This window comes from Enoplosus armatus, chromosome 12 (assembly GCF_043641665.1).
Source record: "Enoplosus armatus isolate fEnoArm2 chromosome 12, fEnoArm2.hap1, whole genome shotgun sequence".
Lineage (NCBI taxonomy): Eukaryota > Metazoa > Chordata > Actinopteri > Centrarchiformes > Enoplosidae > Enoplosus > Enoplosus armatus.
In genome coordinates, this window is record NC_092191.1 from 8,869,502 (window position 1) to 8,884,202 (window position 14,701).

The 14,701-nt window shown below is 40.7% G+C and overlaps 2 protein-coding genes across 2 annotated transcripts; one reads left to right on the top strand and one right to left on the bottom strand.

Moving 5' to 3' along the window:
• Positions 1–256: 256 nt before the first annotated feature.
• On the top strand, positions 257–9,216 carry cog2 (component of oligomeric golgi complex 2). The gene is made up of 18 exons (XM_070916010.1): positions 257–322; positions 720–881; positions 1,538–1,603; positions 1,692–1,772; positions 2,030–2,133; positions 2,552–2,660; positions 2,969–3,148; positions 3,264–3,388; positions 3,597–3,723; positions 3,874–4,013; positions 5,715–5,776; positions 5,864–6,015; positions 6,148–6,333; positions 6,515–6,587; positions 6,868–7,010; positions 7,887–8,026; positions 8,224–8,407; positions 8,531–9,216. The coding sequence occupies exons 1-18, from the start codon at positions 266–268 to the stop codon at positions 8,627–8,629; spliced, it is 2,190 nt and encodes a 729-aa protein (XP_070772111.1). The 5' UTR covers positions 257–265; the 3' UTR covers positions 8,630–9,216.
• Positions 9,217–10,613: 1,397 nt separating this feature from the next.
• Positions 10,614–13,311, bottom strand: agt (angiotensinogen). Its single transcript, XM_070916360.1, has 6 exons — positions 12,895–13,311; positions 12,408–12,774; positions 11,888–12,012; positions 11,603–11,751; positions 10,879–11,035; positions 10,614–10,790 (listed from the first exon to the last, which is right to left on the bottom strand). Exons 1-6 carry the CDS (start codon positions 13,309–13,311, stop codon positions 10,614–10,616), a joined length of 1,392 nt encoding a protein of 463 aa, XP_070772461.1.
• Between the last annotated feature and the right edge of the window lie 1,390 nt (positions 13,312–14,701).

The window sequence follows — 14,701 nt, forward strand, 5'->3', positions numbered from 1 at the left end:
CCACGGTGTAGCTAGTTTCCTGGATTTGTCTATTTTACATTTTTAAATGTTGTTTTAAAGCTGTATATTAGAAGCCTCGCTTTGATAGGGTGCATTTACCGCTTGCTACATCTAGAGGGCGCTGTTGTATTATTGTCTATTGGTCCTCATGACTCTTCTTCCTCGTTGGTGCGCTTGCCATGTTTGCGGAAGCTTGGTCACAGCAGCTAGCTGGGGGCTTGAGATTTTTTTGTGTGTATGTTCTAGCTGTGTTTTATAATCCGACATGAATCTGCCAAAGGGACCAGATTCTTTGTGCTTCGACAAGGACGTTTTTATGAAGGTAAGAATCCGTTAACGTTACGTTCGGCAACGCGCTAACGACAGTTTATTCAGTTAATCTAGCTAGCATTAGCATTAGCTAGGATGCTCCTGTTTCTTAAACTTTTCTTGTTTGGTATTAAATATAGAAACATAATCCAGTTAATAATCACAGCCATAGCTAATGTTGTTAATATCGAACATGTCAGACGTAGCTGAGCATTAACCGTAATCCTTAATTGCAGACAGTGGTAATAATGAGTAAAATGTGTTGTCTCTCCTCATTTTTTGATACAACTTGTCTGTCCAAGTGTGAGTGATGCTGGATGTTATTGTATGAACGGCTGATTACCAAGTGCCGTTATCTAAATGTGATCAGATCTGTCTGATCTTGCTGTCTGTTGTCTCTCTATCTGCAGGATGACTTTGACGTTGACCAGTTTGTGGCGGAGTGTCGGAAGCAGGTCCAGCTGGAGGAGATGAGAGAGGACCTGGAGCTCTACTATAAGCTGCTGAAAACGGCCATGGTGGAGCTTATCAACAAGGACTATGCCGACTTTGTTAACCTCTCCACCAACTTGGTCAGTTGTTATTAATGTTGCCCATTAGCCACTTTGGTTGTACATGTTTGAACTTTACAACCAGCAGCTTGTAGTCCAGAGGAGACCACCTAGAAATCAGTGTCCAGGTCTATTGAGAAATATTCTCTTATCATGTCTAAAAGACAAACTCAACCTTCATTGTAAATTGTCTTTATGAAAATCAGCTGAAATATAATGCTCTGGACCTATAAATTGGTAAGCCATTGTTGATATTATGGCAGATCTATTGGATTTGTTATGTATATCGGCAGATAAGCAGCAATACTTGATTTATTCTGAATTTATATAAATATAGTGTTGTTTTTATCAGTTACATTTATTGTTCAAAATGAACAGTTATCTTATATTTATTATTACTATCATCTCAGGTGACAATGTTTTTTGTTTTACTGTAAAATGTGTTCTATCACAAGCTAATTGTTAATGTTAGGTGTTATTTAGAAAATAAAGAATATCTGTTGATTGTTATCTAGGTTCTAGTACCAATATCAGCATCAGCCTCAAAAGTTCAGTGCCACTGGACTCTTGAAAAATGGAAGGGAGCACACCGCACAGTTTTAAATTCTTTTTAAAGTAAGTCTGATAGTGTGAGGGTAGACTGTATCTAATCTCAGAGCTCTGTTCCCTCATCTCAGGTGGGGATGGACAAAGCCCTCAATCAGCTTTCTGTGCCGTTGGGACAGTTACGAGAGGAGGTCATGGTATGTGTTCTGATTAAGTATACTGTAAGCTTTGATTAATTTCTGCCATAGAGTGTTCATGCATGTTTCTGGTTGTTATGTATTGCAGAGTTTGCGGTCCTGTGTGAGTGAAGTGATTCAGGCTATAGACAACCAGCTGTCCAAACAGGAAGATCTGCAGAAAAAAAAGGTTTGGCTCCTCGACTTCTTGTCTGATTCATCTATTGATCATATTGTGTATTCATCATTAAACCTACTTTATGATCACCTTTACAATGCTCTGTGACAGTCTAGTATGGCATGTCCATGCCAAATTGTGAACTTAATGTTGTTTCCATACTACTTTTCCCACTTTTAATGTAGAAGGACATGTGCAATAGTAGACAGTTCTCTACTCTGTGGGATCTCACTTAATGTTTATCTTTCTTTTATTATCTCATCCACCAGGTGTATGTATTGAGGTTGATTCAGGTGGTGCGCTCGGTGGAAAAGATTGAGAAGATCCTCCACTCACAGAACTCCAAGGAATCCAGCTCTCTGGAAATCAGCAGGTGAGAAACTGACATGCTAACAAACCCACTGGCATCACTTTATATATATTTATATATATATATATATATATAGTCATTGAATGTAGGCAGGTGATTTACAGAGTAATGGCAGTTTCAATATTTGCATTTCAGTATTCTAACCAGGTATCACAAATAAGATTTCCATAGACAAAATAAATTAGCTAAAGGTCCTGGTTATAAATCTGCATTTCTATCTTTTTTTTGGAGCTGCATTGTGAAAAGCTACATTTCTGTTTTGTAATCTTGAGCATGCATTTAATTTTTCTAGAAATATCCAGCACTGCAGAAACGTTGGAAAAAGTACTTGAGCACACTAGAGGCTCAAATAGTTTGATCACTGCAAGGATGTAGTTCTAAGTTTTTGTGTCTGACTTCATGTCTGTCTGTTTATGCACAGTCCCTTGTTAGCCGGTCAGATCCTGGAGAGGATTGCCACAGAATTCAACCAGCTGCAGTTCCATGCCGTACAGAGCAAAGGCATGCCCCTACTGGACAAAGTCAGACCTGTAAGTGATAACGGGGCAATCAATCAGACAGTTGATAAACCAATAGCCACTCAGTCAATCAGCTTGTCTGTCTGGCTGCTCTTTTGTCAATCCATTTGTCCTGTAATTATTTGACAGATAATCCGTTTATGTGCAGTACTGGCAAGTGCTAAGGGCTTTTCTCTTATAGAAATCATCAATACTACCATCTGCACATTATACAGTAAAATATATCCAAAATATTTGATCCTAGTTTTCACATTGATTCATGATTCACTTGGTCTGTGTGTTTGCTGGAATGTATGTGACGAGGTTCTGTCCTCTGCCAGCGTATTGCAGGGATCACCTCCATGCTGCAGCAGTCCCTGGAGGGCCTGCTGATCGAGGGTCTGCAAACATCCAATGTGGTCATGGTGCGTCACTGCCTGAGGACATATGCCACCATAGACAAGACTCGAGATGCTGAGGCCCTGGTAGGACAGGTGCTGGTCAAACCATACATGGACCAGGTAAACATGCCACACATGTTTTGTTATACTGTAGATCCAAGGGTTTCTGCTTTTTTGAAGACATTCATTTAAAAACTTTGCCAGAACATCCTCTTGTTTCCTCTCTTTCTTTTAGGTGATAGTAGAAGAGGTGGTGAAGTCCAGTCCGAATGGTCTCCAGTTGATGTACTCTAGACTGTTGGAGTTCGTTCCTCATCACTGTAGACTGCTTAGAGAGGTGACTGGAGGAGCCATATCCAGGTACTGATGTTGTCATGAAGGCATATTAATTCAAAGCATGCATAGATCCTTTTGCCTCTACTAGAAAAGCAAATTGTCTGTAGAGATTAATGTGGTTACCATGCATAATTTACTCAACATACCTGAACATTTTGTCAGTGAGTGTCAACTTCATGATGTCTCGTGGCCACATACATTTTTGATGTGCTGATGTTCCCTCTCTCCTCAGTGACAAAGCTGACATCGTGCCGGGTTATGATTTCCTGGTGAACTCTGTGTGGCCGGAGATAATCAAAGGGATAGAGGAGAGGTTGGCCTACCTCTTCAACCCTGGAAACCCCGACATATTCTATGAGGTACAGCCACAGTGACACAGTTGGTGTGTGTATGCATTCACTTTGTAAATGTTTTATGTATTGTATGCTGTTACATAATTCAGTATTATATTGAGTAGTTTCACCCGTATGTGTATGAGTTTTCTGTTGACTCTTTATCTTCTTTTCTAGCGTTACAGTGCGAGCATGGAGTTTGTGCGGAGGTTTGAGCGTCAGTGCAGCTCACAGGCCAGTGTGAAGAGACTGAGAGTACACCCCTCGTATACCAGCTTCCACAACAAATGGAACCTGCCTGTCTACTTTCAACTACGGTGCTTATTACCTCAATACGATCTATACATACAAGAGTTTATAGATTACACTATGTACAATACACCCTCTGCCCCCATGTCTCTTTTCAGAGCAAATTAGACATTTTGTAAACTGCAGCCATCAACCATAATCATGTTGGTAGGGTGACTTCAAAATGCTTTCGATCCTTTGGAAAACTTATTTGAAAAAGTAAGCCAATGGTCGTTACTCATTTGCTTAAAATACAAAAACTTACTTCTTTTAGGGAACAAGTAGACATTTTTGGTAACACCATTGCTTCGTTCTCCTGCTGAAAGTTAGTTTAGAAGATCGATACCACTCTCGTGTCTGTCTGTTCACTGTGAAGGAGCCTGGAGAGGGTTAGATAAGCTCAGCATGGAGACTGGAAACAGGGAAACAGCTAGCCGGCCGTCAGCGAGGGGGGAGATGTGATATATATTTAAATATGGGGGTAATGCCACACATTTTCAGACACATTTCTCTTCACATGAAAAGAGAGCTAGAGAGAGAAGTTCAAACCCTGGCTCGTTTCAAACCCTGGCTCATTTCCCACCTCCACACACCTGGCCAATCATGGCATGAAGTGAGTGTGAATGTTACTTCGGAAAGAAATGAATGACAGCAAGACTCCAGGAAATCTTGTTGTCACGTTGAGGTTGCCAGGTAACCAGCGGAGACTCTAAGAAGTCACTGTAACTGGCCAAGAAATAGTCTCACACATAACCCTGTTTAAAACCACAACTTTATTGTTTTACTTTTTAGTTTTTTGTGTATATTAAACAAAGTATATGACATGTTAATAATAATTATTTAATAATTAGTGAGCTGTAGAGGGACTTTCGTTACCTTTGGACCAACCCAGGCTCTCCTATCTCCCTGTTTCCACTGTCCATGCTAAGCTAAACTTGTAAGCTTGTATTTATATTTAGATATGAGAGTGGCATCGACCTTCTCATCTAACTCTGGGCAAGAAAGCACATAAGCGTATTTGCCAAAATATCAAACTATTCCTTCAAGCTAATGGATATTTTGGTTTGTAATGAAACTCATACATGTCCACAACCTTAGCTTACATAATTGTTACTCACATGCAGTGGATAATAGGAGCGTTCTTTTGAATTTAAATGAATATGGTCAGACGTTGGTGAAGGTGGAATTTCTGTGCAGCATGTATTTTGAAGAATTGTCAGGTCTTGCTTTAAGGACTCAAGAGACAAGCTTTGATTAAAATTGCAGCCTGTCAGCATTTTTTCGGGGAAAACAACAAGTTGGCAGATGTTCACAAGTTGAACAAAGCCCGTTTTCATAGGAATCTGGAAAATTGCTTGTGGGTGTGAGTTTCATGCAGAATGATGACAAGAAGCAAAATGTAAGCTGAGGATGTGTGTCAGCGTATTTCTAAACACAGCCCGTAAACATGACACTGGACCTTGACTGAATGACTATTGATCTGTGTGAAAAAGTCGAGAAGTTCCCGCCCCCACAAACACGCACACACACTGTAAAGATTAGGGCTCGTGTCCTCATTTCACAATACAAACCTGCACAGTTCAGCTTGTCTGGAAAGTCCATAATTTCCAACACACACAGTGTTGTTTCACGTCATGAGTATGTGTGCATAAGAGTTGATGTAAGAAGTAAGCTGATAACACATTGATTGTTTTGTTCTTCCCCTCTCTGTGTGTCTCTTTTGTTTTCAGGTACAAGGAAATAGCAGGAAGTCTGGAGAACGGCATAAGTGATGGTCTAGAGGCAGCACCAGGTAGGAATTTATTCTCTATCCTGAACGCCTGTGTGTACCTTATACTTTACTCGCAGTAACTGTGTATCTGTCTCTGTTGTTGTCCAGCTGGCAGTGTATACCACCTGCAGGTATCTGAGGTGTTGTGGTCGTGCCTAATGAGATGTTGGTCAGACAAAGTCTACCTGTCACCTCTGGCCCATCGCTTCTGGAAGCTCACACTGCAGCTCTATGCACGATATGCCAAATTTCTGGATGAGGTAAACTTAAAAAAACCAGAGGAAGACTATAATGATTTTATTTTTAAGAGCAGTAATTCTAACACTATGCAAATGAATAGCCATGTTGCTGTTACTTGCTCTTGTTCCTCATCTTGATTGGTGTCCACACAGGTGTTGACTAAGACTCCACCCACTGAGGTGACTAAAGAGCCAACCAGGCCTCTGCCGAGCTCCGCCTCCTCCACCTCCAGCCGGACATCAATGGATGAGGGCGGCAGTGAGAGTGGGAGTCCTGCCTCGTTGTCCACCAAACAGCTGGTCTACATTGCAGCTGACATCCAAAAGCTGCAGGAGCAGGTGCACACACACAAACTAAATACATATATTTACACATGTAGTTCCAATTTACTTACATTTGTTACATTTTAGACTTATGGAATTTATTAGGCTAATTTTTACACCGTGACCTTTCTGAGAATTTTATAAGGGTTTCCACTTCATTGGGTCCACACTGACAGCTTGCTCGTCTCTCTCTTAGATACCAGAGTTGTCAGAGATGGTCAGAAAGCGGTTACAAGCCATCGGATTCAAAAACTTTGCTATTGTTGAAGGTAAGCTACCCATATAGTGCATATGGAAGTAATTTTAGTTTCACTTCCTATGCCGTGTTTGCTTGATCTTACTCTGTAATGCTTTGTCAGGAAATGAGGAAGAAATGAGCAAAGAGATGTCAATACAAACATAAATCTAGTGCTCACTGACATTTAAAAATGCAACCATTCAATCCCTAACAGACCTATCTCAGTCACAAAATATAATCATTCCTTGCCTCTTGGCTTCCTTCCTCACTGTGCGTACTTTTGCATACATTGGTGTTCTCTTCTATGTCAGATGCCCTATCAGACTCCAAGGCTAGCCTGTCAAGTAGCATTCCTACCCTGAACACCAGGATGACCCAGCATCTGACTGAACGCTGCTGCCGCTTCCTGAAGAGTGCCTCTGAGGTTCCTCGACTCTACCGCAGGACTAATAAGGTCAGTGAAGCTGCAAACATGCACAGTTTCTCCTGTATCTCATCACATAACCTTCTCTCATAACACACAGTATCTTGGAGCAAACATTGGGAGCACTGTTTATCTGATTTAAACAAAACCTGGAGGGCTAATGGAACTGTGTTGTGACATATAATTTTTTCTGATGGAAATGCTATAATTACAGGTCAGAATTTGATTCTGACATTATTATTTCCTCTAATATGTTAGATGTTAGATGCATGTTAATGATGCATGATGATTTAGATTTTTCGGTATAAGGCTGAGCACACCTTTGAGAGATTTCTTCTATGTGAAGCACATTAGAGCTCCAGAAAGTAACGTTATCATTGAGTTTGAAGGTTCATAATTGACGAGGGAAATGGCGGTTTGACAAAAAATTCAAGGTCCACTTACTTTCCAGTTAGTTGACCTTGTGCCAAGAATTCTGATAACACACAGACACACCGATAACCTTTGAATAAGAATGTCCTCGAGTTTTATAGCCCCCGAATAATAATCTAAGTCCCTTAATTCTAAGTATCTGCTGATACTGGGCCTGATTCTTTCATATTCATATTTTCCTGCATAATAGAGCTGCACAATGCACACTTTACACTTACATTAAATCTGGTTTGATATGACTGTCAACTGCATAGCTCTACATTAAGAAAATGTAGTCTGAGACACAGTTTTACTTAAATAGTTTAATAGAGAGGAATATGACTCTGGAGCCTCTCCATCCTCAACATGAACAAAATGCTCCAAATTTAGTTTTCTACAAACCGCAAACCTTAACACAAGCAATATTGAAATGTATACCTTTACTGCCAACATGCTTATTACGTAAATATAACATTCAACTTCCTCCCTGAACAGGATCTGCCGGCGCGTGCATCAGCCTACATGGACAATGCCTTATGTCCGTTACATCAGCTGCTGACTGACTCAACAGGTCTGGTCACCCCCTCTACGGCACAAGAGTGGCTGCGAGTTGCACTGTCTGACTGCACGCAGAGGTAATCTAACACACACACACACACACACACACACACACAAATACACACCTGCAAACATAAATAGACCCTGATGCAGTACCAGTGTTGAAGAATTAAAAAGTATGGCCTGTGCTTATCTTTACAGAATGAGCTATTCCAATAAATTATACAAAGATTGTGCTTTTCCCACTTCCATTTTCCATCTTTCTCGTGTTCAGGTACTATGAGACCATCTCAGAGGTGCTGAGCTCAGTGAGAAAGATGGAGGAGAGTCTGAAACGATTGAAGCAAGCCAGAAAGGGTGCGAGCACGACGACCACTGCGGGAGCAAACGGAGGACCCACAGACGACAGCAAGATCCGACTTCAACTGGCACTGGATGTGGAATACCTGGGGGGACAGGTTGGTGGCATAGAAACAAATTAAACATGCAACAAACAATGCACATTCCTCGGGCAAAAAGATGTATTTATACTGTAGACAAATGTTCTCTCTTACACTGCTCTGTTCTGTTGTGTGTCTCAGATCCAGAAGATGGGTCTTCAGCCAAATGACATCTCCATGTTCTCCCCTCTGATGGACCTTGTGAGAGAGGCCCGAGAGCTCGCTGAACAGAACCAGTAAGACTTCATGGTGACTGAAACACATTAACGTGTTGCACTCATCCCTGCATTTCCTGAGGGCTTGTGAAGGAAAAGAAACATTTATGATTTATGATGATCAGACCAGGAAGAATGTAGGACAAGAACTGACACTACTGAAATCCTTTTTGTACAAAAATATCTCCATTTGACGCAGACTTTAAAGCCACATTTCAACAGCAGCAACCTGCCTGAGTTGCGTCTGATCTGTAAATTGTTGTTGGAAATAGCAGAGAAACTGTGAGTGAGACTGGATCACCATTGGTTCTACTGTAGGCAATGTGAATAAAAGGGACTGCGTGGTACTATGTTTATGAAATGGTTTTCACAAAATGACTGATGCTGGTGATGATGCACTGGGCTATAGAAAATGATTGTGCTGATCATACAAGAGTGAATGTCAATTAAACAATATTTGTCTCATTTCTGCTACTTGGTGAAGGATTCATCTCGAATAAAGAAGTCTGTTAGTGTGTAACATGTACATTTTTGTTCAAATCAAAGCTGTATAATATAATATGTTTAACATAATATAACATAACTTGGGAATAAAATAAAGAAGTTTGGATACAGTGTTGAATTTGTGAGTTTTAACACAAAGGTCATTAGCTAGCTACAAACGGTCGTGTGTTAGTCACGTGTCTCTTTTTCCCCTCCGGACTCTGGGCTTTGTGTACATGCCAACAGTCATTATTACACATGATGTCGCTCTAAAAAAAATGCTACACATTGACTTTGATTTATATGTATTCGTGGTTTATCAAACTGTGGTGTTATGAAAACTAAAATTTATCCATGAATAACGGATTTTAGATTTTGTCTCAAGAGCAAGAAGCCGCTGACGCTCATCACCATTCAGTAATGCTCCAATATTGATGACTAAGTATTTATTGTTGCTAATAATGACCACATTTTCAACCAGGCATGATAAAACCTTAGTTCTGATTTGCTGGTGGCTACATTAAAAACAATACAGATTTGGGGTTTTGTAAAAGGTAGTCCATTGGTCAGTTCCGTTGTTAGTCATCAAGATTTTTTTATTTAAAATGAGTAATCTGCTCATTCTTTGGTTTAATTGCAAAGTTATATTGATAGTGGGTGAAGGACACTGCATTATTTCTCAGTTAATCTTCTTTTTATGCACAGAATATATGGGAGTAAGCATGAGAGGCAAGATTTTGGAAACAGAATGAGAAATATGTCTGTGATTTATCATCTGAGAAATTGAAATTTTATGTTTTAGCCAGCTAATATGTAGCACAATCCTTAACCAGAAAGTTTAATGACCTCCAGTGCTAAATTTCCCTGCAGTCCAGTTCTGTAGGCTTCTCTTTCCCGACCTGTTTAGGTGGTGATGAATATTGATAAGACTCATTTGAAGCATTGAAATAATAATGACTTTGTCTGAAGTCCTGGTGAAAAACGATGACATTTAATCTACATTGGGATACAAATGTTTTATTGCAGCAATCACAAATCGTAACAAAACAAAAAATAAACTCTTAGTTACAATATACAACGTCATTAGTCATTCATCACATAAAATCGTGGTTACTGTACCTACTCTACTGAACAATACAGTACAGAACTCTGCTATAATAAATCTTACAGAAAAAACAAACAAACAAATTTGGATTTTAACAGGCTGCTTGAAAACAACACAGCTTAAAGTAACAGGTTTTCATAAATACTGAGACAGGGATTCCCAGTGACTCCAGCTAGGTGGTGAAAGATAACTGTTGAATACTGGTAGATCCTTCTTGAGTGAGGTTGTGCTTCATTCCTCGCGTACTGTACGTGGCCACTGCTTCAGATGAAAAACAAGGCTATGATCGAAATGAGATGTCTGTTGAATGAATGATTTCAGCACCTGCAGAAACTTCAGCTGTAGGCGATGAAGTACACTGTAAAGAAATAGGTACTTTTTTTCACGTCAGAGGTTTTTGTTGGTTTTAAGCATTACAACTTTACAGTGTAGGGTTGGTGATCTTTCCCAGCATGAGGATGGCGTTAGAATCTCCTTCTATAACAGAGAAGAAGAACGGCCGGTTGATGGACAGTTTCAGAGGGACGCCCGCTTCCTGGATCTTGTCCTGAGGTTCTGCTCCTTCCTCTGACATCTCAAACATAACCTTGCTGACCGCCTAAGAGGAGACAGAGCTATCTGTTAATGACGCACACACACACACAGAGTGAGTGTGTGTTATAATATGACAAGATCATCTACTCCACCTTATCTATAGAGAAGGGTTTGGTGTTGCTGAGTTGGCTGAACTCAGCCTGGGAGCCCAACAGTTTGGCCTCAATTTCTGGATTCATGTTGGTCAGCAGGTCGCGCAGGTCAGTCACAGAAGACATGGAGAACTTCGGGAGGGACAGCTCCAACAGACTGGGTGATGGGATAGATTTTAAATTTTAGCATGAAAAGTATTTGGACTGAAAATGGGACTGAACCTGATTCTCCCCTTAAAATCTATAGCTGCATTTGTTCTACATTGATATGATGACGCATCTTGATTGACTGATAAACACTTACTAGCTAAGGTATGTCAACTTGAAGTCAATACAGTGGCATATACTGTAAAACCAGGAACTGTGTTTCTACAGTTATGGAAAAACAAAAACCAAAAGTGATGAAAATTCTGATTTTGTTTTGGAAAAAATGAAAATAATACAGCCCAAAAATGTTTTGAAAATACTGATGAATGTAAGTTTAATTACTTATGAATCTCCATGTTACTTTCATATTACTGCAATTGTAACAACAAAAACATCATGCAATAAGTAATTACACAAAATAGGAAACAGTAATACAAATTATTGCTATAACTGAGTGATGAGTCACATGACGATTGAATAAAAAATGGATGCACAATGGGCGCATAACATGCCAATAAAAGACAAAAGATGCTTCCGGTTATAAGTTTAAAAAAAAAAAAAAAACCACACTACTTACCCTTCCTGGAGGCTCTGGTGCCAGTCATACATGACGTCAGTGCGCAGCTTAGACTCTAAGTCATGGAGGTTAGCTCCTTCATGAGGCAGGACCAGCAGCATGAAGGAGCGTTTGCTCAGAGACAGCTTCACAACCGTGCACCGCCGTACCTTTGTGGAAACAAAAGAAACATATTAAAGATGAGTTATTTAGATTTGAGCCAGCTGCAACTATGTGATGAACAGAAATGCACAAATTACCCAACAAATCAGCATAAAAAAACAAATCTCCTGAACTAAGATTTACCTTATCATTCAGGTAGTGGTACTGACCCGTGTGGGTCATCAGTGGAGCCATAACTGTGGTTGTTTCATCCACATGAAACTCCTGCAAGGAGGTCTTCTCTGGTTGGAAGGCTGTCCTCCAGTTGCCTAAACAGACATAACCAGAGAACACAGTCAGGTACTGCAAGGTGGTTCAGTAGTTGATAGTACTCTAAACATTGTTATCTGTAGGATTTCAGTTTGGTATATTACCTGAGAATTTATTGCAAATCTGACTGTGATCATATGATAAAAGATATACAAGTACAATACAGATCTGCAAAATGTTTTCCACTCCAAATACAACCTTTGGTGCCACACACAGGATTGAGTAGTTGATTTAATATTATCATCCTGGTGATAAAGTCTTAAAATGTGGTATCTGTTCATGTTGCACTCCTAAAATACAAAGTTAGTTTTGACTTTAAATCATGAGTATTTATCTGTGTATTCTGTAAAATCAACTTAACAGAGATCTAAACAAAAGAGAGGACGAGACAGACCTTGGAAGTTGAAGGAAGTAATGAACAGAAGGTCGCTGGTGGAGTTCAGATCTTTCAAGACGCTCTTCACCTTCCCGTCTGACGTCTTCTCCAAGAAGCTGTTTACCAGCTGCTCAGCCTCCTGAGGTTTGGAGAAGTCCACACCGCGGATGAACGATGCGTCTGAGAAGTCCTGTGTGCCTTGAATAAAGTCCTCGGATAGTTGGGCATCCTGGCGAGTGAAGGTCCAGACCTGGGTGGTGATTTCATCTTTCGGTCCGTCGTCCACCAGAGAGTTGATGCTCTGCAGGGTCTTGAGAACCTTGTGTCCGTCCACTAAGGACACACAGTCCTCTCGGTCAGTGCCGCTGCTCAGGCCCAGTAGAAGCTGGGAGGAAAGGAGGAAGTTTACTTCTTTGAGTGAACGTACAAGACCTGATAACCAGATAGATGGTTAGAACCATGTTATGGACTATCTCTACAATGAGGACAAATATAAAGCAAAGACCTGGAACGAGCTTGCTGTCTTCCTGGAGGCTGCCAGGTAGAAGGTGATGAGGGATCCGAAGGTGTTGACTGGAGAGAGGAGGGTGTTGGTGCCGAGCTGCTTGCTGCTGAGAGCCTGGTACATCCTCAGGCCCAGTGAGTTCAGCAGCTCTGCCAGAACCACCGTCCTCTCAGTGATGTTCTGCCTCTGTGCGTCCAGTTTCGACGCGTCCCTGCTGTCTGGTGTCAGGACTTCAATATCAAGGGGGGCCACAGGAAGTGTTTCCAGAGGCTTGGACGTCTGGGTCTGCAGGGTCTCACAGCTGACATTCTCGGCGGCAAAGAGATAGAAGGGGTGAACATAGACCCGGTTGGCTTGGCTTCCTGAGAGGTAGCAGCAGAGCAGGAGGGCTAGAAGAGGCGACCGCGGAATCTGCATTTTACCTTTTGTTGGTGGTCACCTTAAAACGATTCCTTCTGTGAAGGGATACAGATATTTTTAGTTCACGATGAATTAGCAACTGCCTCTTGAGTTGCAGTGAGCACTTAGTATTGGGTGGCCTGTGAATGGCACATCACTATTGGTGTGGCTTTCGTCAGAAATCTGGCTGGATCTGGTTTTCCGTCTCTGACAGGATTGGCTGGCAGGAACACTGGACATAGAGCTGCATGTCAGTGTTGGATTGATTGCTCTTTGTGTGTCCTCTCTCCTGCTGGTCATTGAATGAGAGCAGGCATTACCCTCTGCAACAGAGGTCGCATAGATAATGAAGACGCATCTACGTACGTCTGTGTGTGTGCGTATTTGTATGTGTTCGCTGACTAAAATAAGATGGATGTTTCATTTGGATATTGTTATTGTTGTGTTAAAGCAGCCTTCAGATTGGGGACACAAACTGAGCGCAAATCTACAAGCTGTAACACACATTATTACAAAGCGGTTCGTTCTGGACACTGAAAATGTGATACTTGTGACAAATGTGGCTGTTTACATGTTGTAATAACTACATATATGTAGAATGAATGAATAAATATAAGTTGCAAAACAAACCTTTACACACATAAAGTATATAATCAACAAGTTCATTGAGATAGTTCACATTTTCTCTAACTGGCCATTGTAATTTTCCTGCTGGAGCTCCAAATGAATGCAGAGTAAACACTGTTTAAAGTGCTGCAGTTGGCCATCTAAGTTGAACAGACAACTTTCTCTCCTCTGTGAACACTTTTTGTGCAGTAACGTAGATGTCTATGAAGAGGAATGACTTGGGTGAGTGCTCTTATGCAAAAATAGACTTTGAGTTGAAATGTGGACTGATGGACTTTTGGAAGACGTGAGCAAACACTGGATTTTTCTCTATTTGGACATGTAACACAGGACATGGCCTTGGTCCCTTATCAATAAAACCGGTGCACTCAAATGTTCTTATACACAACCAACCCACCTGTGTACCTGATGACTCGTTGACAGAGATCAAAAAACAAAGCTGATGTTTTCTGTCAAAATCCAGACTTTTGACTACATTTGTCATATGATCTGTCTCCTAACTTTACAGAAATTAGTGGTACTATTTGTTTTCATGAAATGGATAACCCTCAAATTAAAGTAGGTCAAAGAGACAGTTTGATAAAGAGTTTTAGACATTTGTTTCTGTGCATTATTTTTGGGTTTTGAAGAATATCATGGATCATTCCCATAACTTACAAGACTCTAAATGCAAACAAAACAACTTTGTTCACTGTACTGCACAATCAAAAGGCAATCACTGAGATAAAATCAAAGTTTGCTCTTACCGTGTGTGTGTCTGCTGCTGCTGAGGGAGGTGCTG

Excerpts from the sequence above, each read along its gene's own strand:
- agt (XM_070916360.1), bottom strand. The coding sequence starts at position 13,311 with ATGCAGATTCCGCGGTCGCCTCTTCTAGCCCTCCTGCTCTGCTGCTAC. Across the intron at positions 11,752-11,887 it reads ACCACTACCTGAATGATAAG|GTACGGCGGTGCACGGTTGT; the intron begins GTAAATCTTAGT and ends GTTTCCACAAAG. Across the intron at positions 10,791-10,878 it reads AACCCTTCTCTATAGATAAG|GCGGTCAGCAAGGTTATGTT; the intron begins GTGGAGTAGATG and ends GTCTCCTCTTAG.
- cog2 (XM_070916010.1), top strand. The coding sequence starts at position 266 with ATGAATCTGCCAAAGGGACCAGATTCTTTGTGCTTCGACAAGGACGTT. Across the intron at positions 323-719 it reads ACAAGGACGTTTTTATGAAG|GATGACTTTGACGTTGACCA; the intron begins GTAAGAATCCGT and ends CTCTATCTGCAG. Across the intron at positions 6,334-6,514 it reads TCCAAAAGCTGCAGGAGCAG|ATACCAGAGTTGTCAGAGAT; the intron begins GTGCACACACAC and ends TCTCTCTCTTAG.